Source organism: Thalassophryne amazonica, chromosome 1, assembly GCF_902500255.1.
Source record: "Thalassophryne amazonica chromosome 1, fThaAma1.1, whole genome shotgun sequence".
Taxonomy (NCBI): Eukaryota; Metazoa; Chordata; class Actinopteri; order Batrachoidiformes; family Batrachoididae; genus Thalassophryne; species Thalassophryne amazonica.
In genome coordinates, this window is record NC_047103.1 from 114,727,032 (window position 1) to 114,749,610 (window position 22,579).

Here is a 22,579-nt window from a genome sequence, read left to right on the forward strand (position 1 = left end):
CAAAACAGTTCAGTTTTGAGCACAGACTGAACTGTTTTGAAGTGAATTGAAGTGGTCTATTTGAAGAGTTTCAGTCAGGTTTTAGAATTCATCATAGTACAGAAACAGCATTAGTGAAGGTTACAAATGATCTTCTTATGGCTTCAGACAGTGGACTCATCTCTGTGCTTGTTCTGTTTGACCTCAGTGCTGCTTTTGATACTGTTGACCATAAAATTTTATTACAGAGATTACAGCATGCCATAGGTATTAAAGGCACTGCGCTGCAGTGGTTTGATTCATATTTATCTAATAGATTATAATTTGTTCATGTAAATGGGGAATCTTCTTCACAGACTAAGGTTAATTATGGAGTTCCACAAGGTTCTGTGCTAGGACCAATTTTATTCACTTTATACATGCTTCCCTTAGGCAGTGTTATTAGACAGCATTGCTTAAATTTTCATTGTTACGCAGATGATACCCAGCTTTATCTATCCATGAAGCCAGAGGACACACACCAATTAGCTAAACTGCAGGATTGTCTTACAGACATAACGACATGGATGACCTCTAATTTCCTGCTTTTAAACTCAGATAAAACTGAAGTTATTGTACTTGGCCCCACAAATCTTAGAAACATGGTGTCTAACCAGATCCTTACTCTGGATGGCATTACCCTGACCTCTAGTAATACTGTGAGAAATCTTGGAGTCATTTTTGATCAGGATATGTCATTCAATGCGCATATTAAACAAATATGTAGGACTGCTTTTTTGCATTTGCGCAATATCTCTAAAATTAGAAAGGTCTTGTCTCAGAGTGATGCTGAAAAACTAATTCATGCATTTATTTCCTCTAGGCTGGTCTATTGTAATTCATTATTATCAGGTTGTCCTAAAAGTTCCCTGAAAAGCCTTCAGTTAATTCAAAATGCTGCAGCTAGAGTACTGACAGGGACTAGAAGGAGAGAGCATATCTCACCCATATTGGCCTCTCTTCATTGGCTTCCTGTTAATTCTAGAATAGAATTTAAAATTCTTCTTCTTACTTATAAGGTTTTGAATAATCAGGTCCCATCTTATCTTAGGGACCTCATAGTACCATATCACCCCAATAGAGCACTTCACTCTCAGACTGCAGGCTTACTTGTAGTTCCTAGGGTTTGTAAGAGTAGAATGGGAGGCAGAGTCTTCAGCTTTCAGGCTCCTCTCCTCTGGAACCAGCTCCCAATTCGGATCAGAGAGACAGACACCCTGTCTACTTTTAAGATTAGGCTTAAAACTTTCCTTTTTGCTAAAGCTTATAGTTAGGGCTGGATCAGGTGACCCTGAACCATCCCTTAGTTATGCTGCTATAGACTTAGACTGCTGGGGGGTTCCCATGATGCACTGAGTGTTTCTTTCTCTTTTTGCTCTGTATGCACCACTCTGCATTTAATCATTAGTGATTGATCTCTGCTCCCCTCCACAGCATGTCTTTTTCCTCGTTCTCTCCCTCAGCCCCAACCAGTCCCAGCAGAAGACTGCCCCTCCCTGAGCCTGGTTCTGCTGGAGGTTTCTTCCTGTTAAAAGGGAGTTTTTCCTTCCCACTGTCACCAAGTGCTTGCTCACAGGGGGTCGTTTTGACCGTTGGGGTTTTTCCGTAATTATTGTATGGCTTTGCCTTACAATATAAAGCGCCTTGGGGCAACTGTTTGTTGTGATTTGGCGCTATATAATATAACTGATTTGATTTGATTTGATTTGATGGCCATCCCAGGATGGTGTGTTTGTTTCTTTGTCCTTACTCTCCCTTCCTCAACCCCATTGCGGAGTTCTTTTCACCGTGGAGATGGAGGGTCTATGGCCATCCGCCACATGCCCAGGTGGCCCTTCTGGAGGCCACGAATGCCACTTGCTAGGAGATCACACCTGAGCACTGTCAGGGATGGATCAGACATGTGAAGAGATTCTTCACCAGGTGCCTTGGCAGGGAAGACATCTGGTGTAATGTTGATGAGGCCATCTGGCCCAATGCAGAAGACCGGGCAAATTAGGTTCTTTTTTCTTTATACAAGTATTTTTCTTTTTTATTCTATGAATCCATGCAATGGCGCTATATAAATAAAATTGATTTGATTTGATTTGAATGGTGAATGGCAATGATTTTTTTTCTTGCAGGCTTGCAGCATTTCCTACACAAATAAAGCCTTTGCAAAAATTCCATTACAGTTGTGACTGTCTTTTTCCATAAACTCATTTCCACTGAATGTTTGCTATACAGTAAAGAAGCAATGTATATGCATCTAGGCCTACAACATGCAAAAGGTGTTTAGTGGTGGTGTATTCTTGCATTTTCAAAACTAGTGTAGATGTTTGGTTTACAATGTGAGCTTTTGAGCATGAAGTTAGCTGGTTTGTCAGTTGTGTGTTGTACATGTGTTGGTGTGTTAGTAGTTTTGGAAATGTGTAAGAAGTATCGGTTAGAGGTGGGCAGATCGATCCTAATATTGATAATATCGATACCAATGCTGGTATTGATATTGAACGATCCTCATGTAAAAAGATCGATACTCAAGCTTTTTTTCTCTCCCGCATGCACTGACTGCTGTGCACGCAGATTCATCAAATTCTACTCTGTCTGTAAGAGCAGCGCTGCGCTGTGTCACACAACATGGAGCAGTGCACCCTTGTATTGTGGTTTGTCAGCCCTCTACCTCAGGAGATTTTGTTTTAAGTTGTGTTGAGTGAATTTTTTTTAAATAAAAATGTTGATTGTGATAATAAAGTAATTTGTTGTCACGTACAATGTTTGGCGAAATTCTATCCTAGGTCTTTTGGATCCTTTGGATATTTGAAGCTTAAATATGAAAAAGTATTGATATCAGTATCGATATTGGTGATACTGCGCCTGTATTTACTTGGTATCGGATCAATACCAAAATTCCCGGTATCGCCCACCTCTAGTATCGGTCATTGTGTTCCAACGATTGTAAAATACTAAATACAACAGCCAGGCTCTTGTGAAACAGAACAGTGATTTATAGCTACACAGTTGTGCCAAATATAAGGAAGAGTAAAAAAACAAACAAACAAACAAAAAAAAACAATACAAGCATCACCACCACCAACCACTGCAAAGCAACCAAACGCAGTGCTCTTTGGGCTCTCGAATCCAAACTGTGGTGCCGCTTTTGCACAGCGCTTCTCCGTGAACCTTTCAAATAAAATAAATGAACTGAAACAGCCACGCTGGCCAGTTTTGTCTGTACTTTTTCCCCTTAACTCCGATTGTGTGCTGGACTCCAGCGGGAGCCGATCCATGTGCATGTGTGTGTGCGTCAGCATATGTGCATTTGGAGTCCAAAGTGCAGAAGGTTTTCACCCTTCAAAGTCTTCCTCTTCCTCAGCGGTGGCACACATTCAACTTGTCATCTTTTATATATTTTTTTGTCTTTTAAACTTGTTTTATGTCAAACACGGCACTCGAGCTATAGTCTGGACTGCAGCACTGTATCTCTTCCCGGCGTACCTCTGCGCTCTGGCTTACTTTCACCTCTGCAAACAAGCATTCCTCAAATTTCTTCTGCTTTTATACTGTAGTAGCAAGTAACAAATATGTTTAAGGGAAATATATCAGAGCAAAAGTACACATTTTAGTGGGGAAATGTAGTGGAGTAAAAGTGAAAGTCACGAGAAATGTAAATAAATAAATAAAGTACAGATATATCAAAATAGCAGCCAGTCTGCTCTGTGTCAGCCTGATCCCATCAGATCTGAGAAGCTAAGCAGAGCAGGATCCGGTTAGTACTTGGATGGGAGACCTCTTTGGAATACCAGCGGTTGTGTGTGTTTCTCCGGGTAAAACTGGAGTTGCGTCAGGAAGGGCATCCAGTGTAAAACTGTGGATCTGGCTGTATCCACTGTGGCGACCGCGAACATAAAAACTGGGAGCAGCCGAATGAACAACAACAGATACATCAAAATATGTCAAAATGGAACAAAGTATTTCTACTGCATTATATTACAACACTGACTGAAATGCACTGTCAATTGTGGGACATTATATGTAGACAGGTGTGTCTTTCTAAATCATGTCCAATCAACTGAGTTTACCCCAGGTGGACTCCAGTTAAGCTGTAGTAACATCTCAAGGATGATCAGTGGAACCAGGATGCACCTGAGCTCAATTTTGAGCTCCATGGTGAAGGCTGTGAATATTTATGTGCATGTGGGGGAGGCGATGGTCTAGTGGTTAAGCATTTGGGCTTGAGACCAGAGGATCTTTGGTTCAAATCCCAGCCTGACGGGAAAATCACTAAGGGCCTTTGGGCAAGGTCCTTAATCCCCTAGTTCCTCCCGGTGTGTAGTGAGCACCTTGTATGGCAGCGCCCTGACATCTGGGTGAATGTGAGGCATTATTGTAAAGTGCTTTGAGCATCTGATGCAGATGAAAAAAAGCTATATAAATGCAGTCCATTTACCATTTAATATGATTTTTTGAAGAAATTTGCAAAATCTGAAAAAAAAATCATTTTTCACATTGTCATTATAGGGTATTGTGTGTCGAATTTTGAGGGGAAAAATAAGCAATTTTGGAAAAAGGCTGTAACATAAAATGTGGAAAAAGTGCACCATTGTGAATACTTTCTAGAAGCATTGAATTATGAATAAGAGTTTTCCAACCTCCTAAAAATTTAAGTCTCTTTGGCTGCTCCCTTGTTTGCACTCAGGGTCACCACAGCAAATCCAAGGTGGATCTGCATGTTGAATTGGCACAAGTTTTATGCCGGATGCCCTTCCTGACACAACTCCACATTACATGGAGAAACGTGGCGGGTGTGGGATTTGAACCGGGCACCAAAACCAAGTGCACTTACCACTTGGCCACCACCCCTGCTCCAACCTCATGAAAATAATTTTACATATTAACCTTTCCTCTTGGAGAGCTGTGCAAACATCACAAGAGACTCTATGGAGACATCCACTGCACTTCAGTAACTGCAGATTACTATTAAAGATTTCAATTTTCCTCCTGTCACTTTAGTTTTAAGTCAAGAGCTAATTTGCTTGGCTTGTTGGAAAGGGGATCAATAAATTGGAATAGTTAGAAGGGGGTAAGGGTGGTGAAGGGTGATTTCAGGACTGTTTTACTGAACATAAGCGTCAGGGGAGCAGCAGCACCACTCTTTGCTATTCAGCTTGGGAGCTGTCCTTGTTTTGCCTTACAGAGCATAACAGCAATTCACCAAAACTCAAACAGTCACCAAATTTAGCTTAGCTGACAGGCACAAACTGTTTGCAGATGCCATACAATGTTTAAAAGTTTCAGCTACTAGATTGCTGGTATTGATTACGCCCAACTTGATATGTCTGGTGGGTTACTGTGAAACAGTGTGCAGCTGCATCACTGAAATACAATGTCTCAATCTTTTAAATTAAAGCAGCTCTTTATATTTTACCTTAGAAAAAAGCAATGAAATCCCACAAAGCAGAAAAAAGTCACACCTTCAAATCACATTCAATGATACATCCTATCATCCTTTTTCTCACGTTCTTTTTTTCAGAAAATACTGTGATATTTTATTACAAATGTTGCAGAAAAACTTTTTACAGGTGTCCAGCCAGAAATATCTCTATTACTCAAAGCAAAACCAAAAATAAATATAAGACAAACTCAGGATTTTAAAAATCTACATTAAAATCCTTGACTGGTTTGAGGACCAATGGCAAGACTATGTATTTTATAGAATTTACAAATATAACATAAAATCGCATTGATTTATTTATATTTTTTTGTAATAGGATGCAAAATGGAAATAGGTAATGTTTACTTTTGCTGTAATTTTATATTAATGTCATTAATATTTACACTCATTCACTTGCTTTTGTAATCCAAAATATCACAAGCCTGGCACAATACTTTACATATTGCTAGCATATGACAATTTGAAATATCTAACATATATATTTCTTTACAAACATATCCAACTAATATTGACACAAAAACGCTCTTTAAAAAAATCTCAATAATACATTGCTGGTCACATTGAAAGCTCAGGGGACACTCAGACTGTGAGGAAAAAAAAAAATCCACGATGAAAACTAATGGTAGCCTAATGTGATGGCAGCAGGTGATGAGATCCAGTCAGTCCTCATTTCAGACAGAAGAAATGCCTGCAAAACAAGAGTAAAGCTCTTCCTGGACATGCAATGTCTGAAAAGTTATTTCAAAGCAACACAGCAGATAGTGCCGTACATAATGAACTGCAGACACAGAATGTGTGCTCCAAAAAAATGGGATTGTGTTCGCATTTTGGTCATTGTGACAAAAATAATGAAACAGGTTATAACCACAAAAAGAATGAAACTGATATACTCATATTTACAGACATTTCAACAAAAAGCACAAGCTGAGAAAAGAACAAAGAAACTTAGCGAAAATATAATCAATATTAAGAGCTCTTTTAATATATAATTTTCCCTTTTTTTGTTTCACACACAATTATATGTTGTTTATCTATTTTTATAAAGTTTTCATAAATACATTTCAGGTCAGGGTGTAAAATTTTGTGCCTAAATCAGGTGTGTACCATGTAGCAGTTGCTTTCCAACAACTGTTGCCACTGTTCTCCAACACTATGGCACAAAAGCCAATGTAAATGCCTGTTTGTCCACTCTGAAACCATTCATTTTGTATTGTGAGAGTATTAACAGTCTTTCTCCGGTTGGCTTTTCTTTTGGTAAAACTCCTCAAACCTCCTGGCAGAGTTATTTCCCAAGTAACATTCACTTTTTGTAGTTTCATGAGTTTTTGAACAATTTATAGTGGATATAGTTTTCAAGAAAGCATGGTAGCAAAATAACACTTTGGAGTCTGTGCTCCACACAGTCACTCAAATTTGCCTTTGTGTGTTAAACATCTAACTGATCAAGAGGGGATTCAAACTTGTGCCTCCCAATCCCAGTAGAGCTATACCCGAGTGGTGGAGTGGCCATGGGGCATGTTGGTACTGTTCTGGCTGCCTCCAAAAGTATTGAAGTTGTGCAGAGGCTGCATGCCAGCCAGCGAGTTGGGGATCATGGTGATGGTGCTGGGCGTCATCAATGGTATGTCATCAGGTGATCGGCGCAGGGTGAGAGTGTAATCAGGAGGGCAGGTCAGACGCAGAGTGTCGTGAGATTGCATTGACTCACATTCATGGTGATGCTCATGATCCAGTTGCTGCTGCTTCATCTGCAGTGACATCAGTTCCTCGCTTTGCAGGTGGGCCACATCATTGGCAGTAGAAGGTGTGTTGGTTGGCCCCGAGTTGCGCTGTGGAGTGGGAACTCGCCGATTGGACTCATGTCTTCGCTTGTCTTTCTTGTAGTAAAGTGCAGCAAAGGCCAAGATGTTCAGGAAAAGCAGGGAGGCCCCAACAGCGATGGTGACACTGAGCTCTGTGGAGTAGTCTCGCTTGGTTTCAATCACAACTGTCGACTCTTCTGTCAAGTCGCCGCTCGTACGCTGCTCAGTGGTCTGTTTGGTGTTGGTGGATGGGACCCCTGGGTGGCGAGTGGTGGATGGCCAATTGTTTTTCCCTGGGAAACGCTTGGTGTAGGGGTATGGGGTAGTGTCCTGTGGTGGTATCTTGGTAGTGGTCGATACATACTGGAAAAATTCATTTATATTATGCAGATGTGGAACAAGTTCTAACCAGAAAGCAACCTTGGTGGCACGGTAATGGTCTCTGACTCGAGGTTTGAGGCCAATGTGAAGATAGAGCTGGTCTTTGGGGTTGTATTTTGTCCAGGCTACCTCTTCAAAACGGTTGGGCTTTGTGTGGATGAACTTTGTGTCCTGTGGAACTGGTTGGTTTGGGTCTCTGAAAGAGAAAAAAAAATGACAGAAAATATGAAATTATAATTCTGAAATGGATTCAGAATGGGATCATTTCCCACTCCGGGCCTTTCTGTGTGGTGTTTGTGTGGGTTCACTCTGGGTGCTCCAGCTTCCTCCCACATCAAAAACATGCAGGTTAGGTGAATTGGAAACTTTAAATTGACCGTAGTTGTGCATTCAGATGTGAATGTGTTTGCCTGTCTACAGTGAGGCAAATAAGTAACTGATCCACTGTCGATTTTGCAAGTTTACCCACTTACAAAGAATGGAGAGGTCTGTAATTTTTTATTGTAGGTACACTTCAACTGTGAGAAACAGAATCTAAAAAACAAACAACAACAACAACAAAAAAAAAAAAACAGGAAACCACACTGTATGATTTTTAAATAATTTATTTGCATTTTATTGCATTGAATAAGTATTTGATCATCAACCAGCCAGAAAAAATTCTGGCTCTCACAGATCTGTTAGTTTTTCTTTAAGAAATCCTCCTATTCTGCACTCTTTACCTGTATTAATTGCACGTTTGAACTTGTTACCTGTATAAAAGACGCCAGTCCACACGCTTAATCAATCACACTCCAACCTATCCATCATGGCCAAGACCAAAGAGTTGTCTAAGGACACCATGGACAAAAATGTAGACCTGAACAAAGCTGGAATGGGCTACAGGACAATAAGCAAGCAGCTTGATGAGAATGCAACAACTGTTGGCACAATTATTAGAAAATGGAAGAAACACAAGATGAATGTCAATCTTCCTTGGTCTGAGGCTCCATGCAAGCTCTCGTCTCCTGGGGTAAGGATGATTCTGAAAAGCCCAGAAGTACATGGGAGTACCTGGTCAATGACCTGAAGAGAGCTGGGACACAGTCACAAAGATTACAATTTGTAACACACTGTACTGTCATGATTTAAAATCCTGCAGGGCAGCAAGGTCCCCCTGCTCACACCAGCAAATGGCCGGGCTTGTTTGAAGTTCACCAGTGACCATCTGGAGAATCCAGAGGTGGCATGGGAGAAGGTCATGTTGTCAGATGTGACCAAAACAGAGATTTTTGGTGTCAACTCCACTCGCCGTGTTTGGAAGATGAGAACAACTCCAAGAACACCGTCCCACCCATAAAACATGGGGGTGGAAACATTAGTTTCGGATGTGCTTTTCTGCAACATGGACAGGACAACTGCACCGTATTGAAGGGAAGATGGATGGGGTCATTCATCACAACATTTTGGCAAACAACATGCTTCCCTCAGTAAGAACATTGAAGATAGGTTCTGCCCGGGTCTTCTAGCATGACATTGAGCTAAATCACACAGCCAGGGCAACTAAGGAGTGGCTAAGAAGAATTTCAATGTCCTGGAGTGGCCTAGCCAGTCTCCAGACCTGAAATCAATAGGAAATCTTTGGAGGGAGCTGAAACTTGAAACCTGAAAGATCTGGAGAAGATCTGTAAGGAGGAGTGGACCAAAATCCCTGCTGCAGTGTGTGCAAACCTGGTGAAAAACTACAGGAAACATTTGACCTCTGTAATTGCAAACAAAGGCTACTGTACCAAATGTTAAGGTCTGTACTTGTAATAAGTGTAGCTTATTCGTAGCTTTGGAGGCCAGGCTGGGTGAATTGGAGACTCGGCTCCGCACCGTGGAAAATTCTACAGCTAGCCAGGCCCCTGTAGTCGGTGCGGACCAAGGTAGCTTAGCCGCCGTTAGTTCCCCCCTGGCAGATCCCGAGCAGCCGGGAAAGCAGGCCGACTGGGTGACTGTGAGGAGGAAGCGTAGCCCTAAACAGAAGCCCAGTGTACACCGCCAACCCGTTCACATCTCTAACCGTTTTTCCCCACTCGACGACACACCCGCCGAGGATCAAACTCTGGTTATTGGCGACTCTGTTTTGAGAAATGTGAAGTTAGTGACACCAGCAACCATAGTCAATTGTCTTCCAGGGGCCAGAGCAGGCGACATTGAAGGAAATTTGAAACTGCTGGCTAAGGCTAAGCGTAAATTTGGTAAGATTGTAATTCACGTCGGCAGTAATGACACCCGGTTACGCCAATCGGAGGTCACTAAAATTAACATTAAATCGGTGTGTAACTTTGCAAAAACAATGTCGGACTCTGTAGTTTTCTCTGGGCCCCTCCCCAATCGGACCGGGAGTGACATGTTTAGCCGCATGTTCTACTTGAATTGCTGGCTGTCTGAGTGGTGTCCAAAAAATGAGGTGGGCTTCATAGATAATTGGCAAAGCTTCTGGGGAAAACCTGGTCTTGTTAGGAGAGACGGCATCCATCCCACTTTGGATGGAGCAGCTCTCATTTCTAGAAATCTGGCCAATTTTCTTAAATCCTCCAAACCGTGACTATCCAGGGTTGGGACCAGGAAGCAGAGTTGTAGTCTTACACACCTCTCTGCAGCTTCTCTCCCCCTGCCATCCCCTCATTACCCCATCCCCGTAGAGACGGTGCCTGCTCCCAGACCACCAATAACCAGCAAAAATCTATTTAAGCATAAAAATTCAAAAAGAAAAAATAATATAGCACCTTCAACTGCACCACAGACTAAAACAGTTAAATGTGGTCTATTAAACATTAGGTCTCTCTCTTCTAAGTCCCTGTTGGTAAATGATATAATAATTGATCAACATATTGATTTATTCTGCCTAACAGAAACCTGGTTACAGCAGGATGAATATGTTAGTTTAAATGAGTCAACACCCCCGAGTCACACTAACTGTCACAATGCTCGTAGCACGGGCCAGGGCGGAGGATTAGCAGCAATCTTCCATTCCAGCTTATTAATTAATCAAAAACCCAGACAGAGCTTTAATTCATTTGAAAGCTTGTCTCTTAGTCTTGTCCATCCAAATTGGAAGTCCCAAAAAACAGTTTTATTTGTTATTATCTATCGTCCACCTGGTCGTTACTGTGAGTTTCTCTGTGAATTTTCAGACCTTTTGTCTGACTTAGTGCTTAGCTCAGATAAGATAATTATAGTGGGCGATTTTAACATCCACACAGATGCTGAGAATGACAGCCTCAACACTGCATTTAATCTATTATTAGACTCTATTGGCTTTGCTCAAAAAGTAAATGAGTCCACCCACCACTTTAATCATATCTTAGATCTTGTTCTGACTTATGGTATGGAAATAGAAGACTTAACAGTATTCCCTGAAAACTCCCTTCTGTCTGATCATTTCTTAATAACATTTACATTTACTCTGATGGACTACCCAGCAGTGGGGAATAAGTTTCATTACACTAGAAGTCTTTCAGAAAGCGCTGTAACTAGGTTTAAGGATATGATTCCTTCTTTATGTTCTCTAATGCCATATACCAACACAGTGCAGAGTAGCTACCTAAACTCTGTAAGGGAGATAGAGTATCTCGTCAATAGTTTTACATCCTCATTGAAGACAACTTTGGATGCTGTAGCTCCTCTGAAAAAGAGAGCTTTAAATCAGAAGTGTCTGACTCCGTGGTATAACTCACAAACTCGTAGCTTAAAGCAGATAACCCGTAAGTTGGAGAGGAAATGGCGTCTCACTAATTTAGAAGATCTTCACTTAGCCTGGAAAAAGAGTCTGTTGCTCTATAAAAAAGCCCTCCGTAAAGCTAGGACATCTTTCTACTCATCACTAATTGAAGAAAATAAGAACAACCCCAGGTTTCTTTTCAGCACTGTAGCCAGGCTGACAAAGAGTCAGAGCTCTATTGAGCTGAGTATTCCATTAACTTTAACTAGTAATGACTTCATGACTTTCTCTGCTAACAAAATTTTAACTATTAGAGAAAAAATTACTCATAACCATCCCAAAGACATATCGTTGTCTTTGGCTGCTTTCAGTGATGCCGGTATTTGGTTAGACTCTTTCTCTCCGATTGTTCTGTCTGAGTTATTTTCATTAGTTACTTCATCCAAACCATCAACATGTTTATTAGACCCCATTCCTACCAGGCTGCTCAAGGAAGCCCTACCATTATTTAATGCTTCGATCTTTAATATGATCAATCTATCTTTGTTAGTTGGCTATGTACCACAGGCTTTTAAGGTGGCAGTAATTAAACCATTACTTAAAAAGCCATCACTTGACCCAGCTATCTTAGCTAATTATAGGCCAATCTCCAACCTTCCTTTTCTCTCAAAAATTCTTGAAAGGGTAGTTGTAAAACAGCTAACTGATCATCTGCAGAGGAATGGTCTATTTGAAGTGTTTCAGTCAGGTTTTAGAATTCATCATAGTACAGAAACAGCATTAGTGAAGGTTACAAATGATCTTCTTATGGCCTCAGACAGTGGACTCATCTCTGTGTTTGTTCTGTTAGACCTCAGTGCTGCTTTTGCTACTGTTGACCATAAAATTTTATTACAGAGATTAGAGCATGCCATAGGTATTAAAGGCACTGCGCTGCGGTGGTTTGAATCATATTTGTCTAATAGATTACAATTTGTTCATGTAAATGGGGAATCTTCTTCACAGACTAAAGTTAATTATGGAGTTCCACAAGGTTCTGTGCTAGGACCAATTTTATTCACTTTATACATACTTCCCTTAGGCAGTATTATTAGACGGTATTGCTTAAATTTTCATTGTTACGCAGATGATACCCAGCTTTATCTATCCATGAAGCCAGAGGACACACACCAGTTAGCTAAACTGCAGGATTGTCTTACAGACATAAAGACATGGATGACCTCTAATTTCCTGCTTTTAAACTCAGATAAAACTGAAGTTATTGTACTTGGCCCCACAAATCTTAGAAACATGGTGTCTAACCAGATCCTTACTCTGGATGGCATTACCCTGACCTCTAGTAATACTGTGAGAAATCTTGGAGTCATTTTTGATCAGGATATGTCATTCAAAGCGCATATTAAACAAATATGTAGGACTGCTTTTTTTCATTTACGCAATATCTCTAAAATCAGAAAGGTCTTGTCTCAGAGTGATGCTGAAAAACTAATTCATGCATTTATTTCCTCTAGGCTGGACTATTGTAATTCATTATTATCAGGTTGTCCTAAAAGTTCCCTAAAAAGCCTTCAGTTAATTCAAAATGCTGCAGCTAGAGTACTGACAGGGGACTAGAAGGAGAGAGCATATCTCACCCATATTGGCCTCTCTTCATTGGCTTCCTGTTAATTCTAGAATAGAATTTAAAATTCTTCTTCTTACTTATAAGGTTTTGAATAATCAGGTCCCATCTTATCTTAGGGACCTCGTAGTACCATATCACCCCAATAGAGCGCTTCACTCTCAGACTGCAGGCTTACTTGTAGTTCCTAGGGTTTGTAAGAGTAGAATGGGAGGCAGATCCTTCAGCTTTCAGGCTCCTCTCCTGTGGAACCAGCTCCCAATTCAGATCAGGGAGACAGACACCCTCTCTACTTTTAAGATTAGGCTTAAAACTTTCCTTTTTGCTAAAGCTTATAGTTAGGGCTGGATCAGGTGACCCTGAACCATCCCTTAGTTATGCTGCTATAGACGTAGACTGCTTGGGGGTTCCCATGATGCACTGTTTCTTTCTCTTTTTGCTCTGTATGCACCACTCTGCATTTAATCATTAGTGATCGATCTCTGCTCCCCTCCACAGCATGTCTTTTTCCTGGTTCTCTCCCTCAGCCCCAACCAGTCCCAGCAGAAGACTGCCCCTCCCTGAGCCTGGTTCTGCTGGAGGTTTCTTCCTGTTAAAAGGGAGTTTTTCCTTCCCACTGTAGCCAAGTGCTTGCTCACAGGGGGTCGTTTTGACCGTTGGGGTTTTACATAATTATTTTATGGCCTTGCCTTACAATATAAAGCACCTTGGGGCAACTGTTTGTTGTGATTTGGCGCTATATAAAAAAATTGATTGATTGATTGATTGTTTTTCTATTGTATCAAATACTTATATCATGCAATAAAATGCAAATTAATTATCGAAAAATCATACAATGCGATTTCCTGAACTTTTTTTTTTTAGATTATGTCTCTCACCGTTGAAGCATACCTACGATAAATTATTTTACAGTGATATTCAATTTTCTTCTTATATTACACTACTTTTGTGTGCCAAAGATTTTGGTATAAAAAGAAACATTTCTACCACCACAACAGTTTGTCCACATGAGTAAATGTGCTTTTTCAATTAAAATTTTCTAAAAATGCAATTATTTTTTTCCAGACTTAGAGCCAAAATATATTGACATACAGTGGTTTAGACAATTATGTGACACACACTAGGAGCAGTGGGTAGCCACAGTCCAGTGCCCGGGGACCAACTCCATATGTAGAGACTCTGCCTTGGTTAGGAGCAGAGAAAGAAAGAGACCCTAAATAAGCATGTTTTTTGATTGTGGGAAAAAACCGAAGGACCTGGAGGAAACCCACGCAATAATAATAAAAAATTAAATAAACAATAAAGCAGGAAACCCTGTGAGACAGCATGTCATTTGCATAGAGTTCACTTGGGCGATTAGAGGAAATAGCTTTGCATGAGCAGACCAAAGGCCCAGCGATCGTTCAGTGTGTGAAACAACTGGTCAGGAAAAAGCATTGTCGACTGGCACACAGGCCAAGACTGAACCACATCAAAAGACAGTGTGGGGAAAAAAAAAAAAAATCTGTCCAAAAATAAATAAATAAATAAAAACGGGGTGGGGGGGTTGTCCTGACGGGGGGGTTCGTGGTTGCGTTACGGCAGAGCGGCACACCCATCTCCCTCACCCCCCCCATCTCATGGTGGGAGGTGTGCATCTGGCACTTGTACAATCCACTGTCCTCAGATCACATCATCATCTGTCATCACGCTCTGCTCTATTATTGTATATTTCAAATAAAGGTTTCAAAATTCTCTACATTCCCATTAGGTTTGATTCTGTGTTGTGTATGATGAACTGAAGGAATTCCCAAGATTATTGTGGTCGTGCTGGTCAATTGGTCAAGTTGAAATGGTTCAGTGACAGTCTCACCTCTCGCGTAAGGTGAGCAACGCAGCACAGTGCAGAGTTTGTGCAGGGGGAGGGGGGAATCATTCAATGTTTGGACGAGGAGGTGGTCGAAACGGAGTAAGACATAATCATGGATAGGAAACGATCAAAGCCATCAGGTGCCCAATTTCGAAAGAAAAAGAAAGAAGAAGAGAAGAAACGAGCAAAGGAAAAAGGTATGTATCGATTTATGTATCGATTTCAGTGAGTGACATGATGAATTAGTGGCCTAACTAGCCTGATGATGTTTGCTAAATCGGACAGCCTAGCCGAAATTAATTTTAGCATAAGATTAGGCTTAAACTTTTAAAGTTATTGCTATCATCACCTTGGGTTAACGCTGGGCTCTGTGTTAGCCAACAGAATGGTAGCCCCATAATACACGCCGACACCGTTCCACCAGTGGAACGCTGTAATAGTCATTGAAATGTTGACTACCAAGTACTACACTACTACAGAGGCGATTGCTCTAAGACTGCAAGGGAAGCTCAGCTTCCCCTAAAATGTCAAAAAATAAGTGATCAAATATATACTACTGTTGTGTGTACATGTCATTGACTAAATATGCGCTACAACGCGCTCAACTTTTGTTCAGAATCTGCTTCTTATCACTGGTAACGACATGGCTTTCCTCTCTCAAATCAAATCAAATCAATTTTATTTATATAGCACCAAATCACAACAAACAGTTGCCCCAAGGCGCTTTATATTGTAAGGCAAAGCCATACAATAATTACGTAAAAACCCCAACGGTCAAAACGACCCCCTGTGAGCAAGCACTTGGCGACAGTGGGAAGGAAAAACTCCCTTTTAACAGGAAGAAACCTCCAGCAGAACCAGGCTCAGGGAGGGGCAGTCTTCTGCTGGGACTGGTTGGGGCTGAGGGAGAGAACCAAGAAAAAGACATGCTGTGGAAGAGAGCAGAGATCAATCACTAATGATTAAAAGCAGAGTGGTGCATACAGAGCAAAAAGAGAAAGAAACACTCAGTGCATCATGGGAACCCTCCAGCAGTCTAAGTCTATAGCAGCATAACTAAGGGATGGTTCAGGGTCACCTGATCCAGCCCTAACTATAAGCTTTAGCAAAAAGGAAAGTTTTAAGCCTAATCTTAAAAGTAGAGAGGGTGTCTGTCTCCGTGATCCAAATTGGGAGCTGGTTCCAGAGGAGAGGAGCCTGAAAGCTGAAGGCTCTGCCTCCCATTCTACTCTTACAAACCCTAGGAACTACAAGTAAGCCTGCAGTCTGAGAGTGAAGTGCTCTATTGGGGTGATATGGTACTATGAGGTCCCTAAGATAAGATGGGACCTGATTATTCAAAACCTTATAAGTAAGAAGAAGAATTTTAAATTCTATTCTAGAATTAACAGGAAGCCAATGAAGAGAAGCCAATATGGGTGAAATATGCTCTCTCCTTCTAGTCCCTGTCAGTACTCTAGCTGCAGCATTTTGAATTAACGGAAGGCTTTTCAGGGAACTTTTAGGACAACCTGATAATAATGAATTACAATAGTCCAGCCTAGAGGAAATAATTGCATGAATTAGTTTTTCAGCATCACTCTGAGACAAGACCTTTCTAATTTTAGAGATATTGCGCAAATGCAAAAAAGCAGTCCTACATATTTGTTTAATATGCGCATTGAATGACATATCCTGATCAAAAATGACTCCAAGATTTCTCACAGTATTACTAGAGGTCAGGGTAATGCCATCCAGAGTAAGGATCTGGTTAGACACCATGTTTCTAAGATTTGTGGGGCCAAGTACAATAACTTCAGTTTTATCTGAGTTTAAAAGCAGGAAATTAGAGGTCATCCATGTCTTTATGTCTGTAAGACAATCCTGCAGTTTAGCTAATTGGTGTGTGTCCTCTGGCTTCATGGATAGATAAAGCTGGGTATCATCTGCGTAACAATGAAAATTTAAGCAATGCTGTCTAATAATACTGCCTAAGGGAAGCATGTATAAAGTGAATAAAATTGGTCCTAGCACAGAACCTTGTGGAACTCCATAATTAACCTTAGTCTGTGAAGAAGGTTCCCCATTTACATGAACAAATTGTAATCTATTAGATAAATATGATTCGAACCACTGCAGCCCAGTGCCTTTAATGCCTATGGCATGCTCTAATCTCTGTAATAAAATTTTATGGTCAACAGTATCAAAAGCAGCACTGAGGTCTAACAGAACAAGCACAGAGATGAGTCCACTGTCTGAGGCCATAAGAAGATCATTTGTAACCTTCACTAATGCTGTTTCTGTACTATGATGAATTCTAAACCTGACTGAAACTCTTCAAATAGACCATTCCTCTGCAGATGATCAGTTGTTTTACAACTACCCTTTCAAGAATTTTTTTTTTTTTTTTTTCACTCATTCCCGCAGCTTCACAGTGCTTTTAACAATGTGGACGCTGAGCATCCACAGAGTTCAATAGCGAAGAAAAGACTGCAGCGAAACGAGACGAGTCATTGGATAAATGCTGGGCTTTGTCCCACCCATCGGACGCTCAGCGTGTCTGGGGGTCTATGGGGCAGTGGGCTGGCCTCGGCTGGCCCGGATGCTCAGCTTCTGCATGATGATTGGATGATCTGTCTGAGGCTGAATCCCTTTTTGATTGACAGTGAAATGAGCGAATCAGCGATCTTTTGGTGTAAACATCCGTGGGAGCATTTTTTAATTTTCATTCTGTTCTGAGTTGAACCGGAGACTTTCCTAATCCTCTTAGCGGCATTTTCTTTGTTAAAAACGACTAGTGACAAATCGAGCTTCTATTTCTGGTGATTTTTTTTTTTTTTTTGTAGCTGTTTGTGTTTGGAGACTGACTTCTATCACTCTTTCTGACTTCTATCGCAGTTTCTGTCCCTACCGAGCAGCGGGTGCTGCTGAGCTCCTCCACCGTCACAAAGCACTCACAGGCGGACACACTTCACACTAGCCTCGCGCCAGTCCCAGCTAGCGAGCTAGCTAGGTAGCAAGCTGCACATAATGGCAGACAATTTGAATGTTGTGGACCGGATTTTGGCAAAGCCATTTGATAGTCTTCCTTACGAAGAAGCCATGGCTGCTGTCATGGCTTCAGCTCTCAATGGTTTGCAGGCCAAAGTTAAAGCAATAGCCCCCAGTGCAATGTTTGTGCATTGCTATGCACACAGACTGAATCTGGTTCTGTCTCAGGGGGCTAAATGCTTATCTGAGTGCAGAATATTTTTTGCATCACTCTCTGGGTTTGCCACATTTTTCTCAAAATCCACAAAGAGGATGTCTTTTCTTGAGTCTGCAGGCTGCTCAGGGTTGCCCAGAAATGCTCCTATTCGATGGAATTTCACATCACGGATAGTGAGCACTGTGGCAAACAATTATGATGCCCTCCTGCAAACTTTTGTATATAGACTGTTTTCCTCTTACTTCTTTTGCACTTCTTGTTATTTATGACAAATTATTGTGGTTTGCCATTTTTGCCTTTAAAGAGTGTTAACTTCTTCACTTGTTGCTTCCTGTTACTTATGATACACAATAGTGTTTGTTATTTCTTCTTATGTGTACAGTAATGGGTATAGAATTTACCTCTGTCGTTAGTTCATTTATTTATGATACATGATTGCGCTTTACCATTTTTGCCACTTTAATGTATAGGTTTTTTTTGCACATTTTTTGTCACTTCATGGTATTCTGTAATATACAGATTGTTTAACTTCTTTTGTTATTTATATGGTGCGACTTTAATGGAGGTTTAAGTCTTGTTCATTATTGTGAATGCTACTCTATGATAATGCAAAGTGCACTCTGTTGGTAAAACTGAATGACTTGTGCAATATTTTGCCCATCGGGTGGTGCTGTAGTGCAGTTGTGCTTTCTTAAATACCTGTACTGTACATAGTTGTAATGTGAAGTCACTGAGTCTTTTGTTTTTTTATGTTCAACAACTTTATTGAAGTAATTATTGTTTATCTTTGTGTTTGTTATCACAGTAGATATTAAAACTGGAAATTTGTTCTTGAAAATAGCTGTTGTGAGTTAATTTGTGGGATTGTGGGTGTTCTGGACGAAATTAGTGTTTTCATGGGTGGTGGGGCGGAGGTGGTGGCCACGTTTTTGTGTGCGGGGGGGGGGGGGAGGCGCACGCAGGGGGTTTCGCCCGGGGAGTAAATCACTCTAGGACTGCCACTGAATCCGACACAAAATAATTATTTTATATACACAACGTCCAGCGCAGAGCGTGTGGCAGGCGGTAGAACAAAGAATGGCATCCAGCTGAGATCACAGCACGTGGGGTCATCACGACGATGTGTGTGCTATTACATGAATCAAAGACATGCTCATGTCAGGGGGCCTTAATACAACAATTTCTCTACTCTAAGTGAAATGGGAACAAGAATTGCCAATGACTTTCAGCATAAACTTTTAAACTAATATCTGCAAAAATGCTTGCTTTAAAATAAACATGCAACTTAAATAAGATAATTCAACAATTCTATTTCACTGTTTAAAATGTTTAAATCAGGAATGGCACAGACTGACATTTGCTCACACTGCACACAAGCTGTCTCAGATAAGTATCTCCATGCTATCTGGAACTGCACATCTGACAATCCACCCCCGCCTCCCTTTGGTAAAAGGTCATTGACAAGCTTTCTGATTCCTTTGACTGTCCCATCCCACTCTCCCTGACACTCTGCCTATTCTGTAAAAAATCAGCATTCACCTCAAACCAAAATGATTGCAAACTACTCCTAGTTGCTTTGACAACCCCATGAAAACTATCCTTATGCAGTGGAAATCAACAAATAGCATAAACATTGCACACTGGAAAAAACCTTCTTCATGACGACAAATCTTTGTGACGCTTCAAAAATAAATAAAGATAAAATAAAATAAACAAGAGCAATCAGAGATTTCTGACATCTGCCAGTCTGGATCCAGATCACCTCCAAAATTCAGTGGAGTCTTCCATGCCCTAATATCTATCTGTGGTGCAAATTTGGTGAGAATCCTTGATGTACTTTGGAAGCCTATATGAAGTGAAATCTTGATCCAGAATCCGGATCCAGATACCCTCCAAAATTCAGTGGAGTCTTCAATGCCCTAATATGTATCTGTGGTGCAAATTTGGTGAGATTCCTTGAAGTAGTTTTGACATAATCCTTCAAAGCCTATATAAAGTGAAATCTTGATGCAAAATCCAGATTTGGATCCGGATCACCTCCAAAATTTAATGGAGTCTTCCATCACCTAATACCATATGTATCTATTGTGAAAATTTGGTGAGAATCCGTGAAGCAGTTTTGACGTAATCCTTCCTATTTAAAGTGAAACTTGATCCAGAATCTGGATCCAGATCTGTGCAAAATCTGTACAGTAGTTTTGACATAATCCTGCTAACAGACAGACAAATAAAAAAACGCCAATGATTTTATTATGTCCTTGATGGACGTAATAAACTGGACATAATGTTATCACCACTTTTTAAATTGCCTCAGTCCTAATCATGTTATGATGCTTATTGTAAATCTTATTGTCTGTCTTTTTGTAACCATGAACACTGTGTGGTCACTGAAATGTTGTTATTACTGTCAGTCTTCATTGTCAACACACTGGTTTAGTATCATGATATGCAAAGCTCATTCTGTTTGGTAACTTTATCATATCTGAAAAAAAATATATATATACCTTGCACTTACAGTTCTGATAGAATTTAGAATCCAAAATTGTATTGCAAAAAGCAATACAATTACAAAAATTGAGTGCATTGATGGTATGAGCCAAATTTGACGTATAAAGTACAGTCTCTCAACATCTGAAATTTCCTATATCCACTGTATAGAGATCATAACCACTGATCTCTACACTGTGGATATACAAGGCTGAAAGCAGAGGCTTTTAATAGCAAGTCAAATTAATGTCTCAGGACAATTTCTGTGTTCCAACAATAGTTTGAATTAAATATTTAATGATGCAACCTAGTATATAAACCCAAAATAGTTATAGGGAAACTGCAACAAAATTGCATGCATGTTACAAAAGTAATTTTAAAAAGTAATTAAAAAAAAAACAAACAAACTATGTTTTCTTATTCAGTTAAGTATTTTTTAATAACAAGACCAAAATCACCAAGGCTTTGGCTGGTGCTGGTGATGACTTTTGGATGTTTCATTATCTGATCTGCTCCAGGATCTGACTGAACATCCACCCCCAAGAGGCATCAGTGCACAATGGAAAGAATACTATCAAGACCTCTTGAACACCAATCCAAACACTGAACAGGAGGAAGTGCTCCACCATTTACTAAGACAAGACATCCAAATGCTTGTTGCCCTTGAAGGCATGAAAAACAACAAAGCACCTGGGGAAGACAACATTCCCACTGAATTCTTTAAAGGAGGAGGTCTATGTCTCCAATTCCAGTGATACCAACTTATCATCAAAATCTGTGATGAAGAATCACAATGAACAATGATTGTCACCATCTACAAGTGGAAAGGCAACAAATCTGACTGTGGAAACTGTCATGGAGCCGTTTTACCATCTGCTGCAGGAAAGATTCTTAGATGGACTGTCAACAACTGTCTGAGATCACTAGCAGAAAACATCCTCCCTGACACTCAGAGTGGCTTCTGACCCTCAAGAGGGACAAAAGACATGATCTTCACTGTCCACCAATTCAAAGAAAAGCTTCAAGAGCAACACCAATCCTTGTACCTCACCTTCATTGACTTGGCATAACAGTTTGACAGTGTGTCATGCCAACGTCTGTGGAAACTCCTGAACAAAACGGGCTGTACAGAGAACTTCATCAACATCCTGAAGCTCCTACATGATGACATACTGTATATGCTAATGTTCTGGTAAATGGCACAAAAAACTGAAGGCTTCAGTGTTCAATCAGGCATAAAGCAGGACTGCGTCATGACTCCTACACTCTTCATCATATTTGTGACAACATCCCTCCACCTATTCAAGGACAATGTGCCACCATTAATTGACATCATGTACAGTACTCATCTTCAACTGGATCCTACTGACAGTCAAGAAGAAAAATCATTGTCACATCACTCATGGACTTTCAGTATGCCAACAACAGCAGTGTGTCATCCTTTATATAAGAATGGGTTCAGACAATCCTTGAAACCTTTGATAAAGCCTACACCAAGTTTGGTCTTCACATCAACCTGAAGAAGACATAGGGCCTGTGTCAGCCTTCACTAAACATGGTCAATCCAAAGCTTCTTGCTCTAAAACTGCATGGACAGGTCCTAGAAAATGTGACCCATTTTCCATACCTGGGTAGCCATGTGTCATCAAACATTGATATCGAACTGACGTGTTGTCAACAGACACCTTCGGCACAAATTGAAAATCATTGTCTGCAAAGCTGTTACCATTCCAATCTTGCCGTACGGATTTGAGACCTGGACCACCAACCATCACCACCCGAAGACCCTCAAGTGATTCCACCAATGTTGCCAGAGGAGTATCCTTCACATCAGGAACAAAAGGCCACACATTTTCTAAGTGCCATGCGAGCTTTGTTAGATGTTCGTGCATTTCAGTTGGAATATGTCTGACACCTGCCGCAAGAGGGTTCGATGGGCTCGCGCAACGCACACTCTGTCTTTAAGCCGCTGGTGTGTGCAAACAGTTGTAGCAACAGGTGTATAAGGCGTTACAAGCATGATTCTACACATTTTGCATTAGAGTCGTGCTTCATGCGCACTTTATGTGCAAATCAACCAAATTCGCACTATGTGAGAAGGGGCCCTAAGTGATG

At 40.7% G+C, this 22,579-nt stretch overlaps 1 protein-coding gene across 2 annotated transcripts in view; it reads right to left on the reverse strand.

Annotated features, from left to right (window-relative positions):
- Nucleotides 1–5,480: 5,480 nt before the first annotated feature.
- Nucleotides 5,481–22,579, reverse strand: part of nlgn4xa (neuroligin 4 X-linked a) — a 641,760-nt gene continuing 624,661 nt past the window's right edge. For both annotated transcript variants that reach the window (XM_034173560.1, XM_034173555.1), the window contains one exon: nt 5,481–7,828. In XM_034173560.1, the coding sequence (XP_034029451.1) occupies nt 6,934–7,828 (895 nt within the window). In that variant the 3' untranslated portion in view covers nt 5,481–6,933. The remainder of the gene's footprint in view (nt 7,829–22,579) is intronic.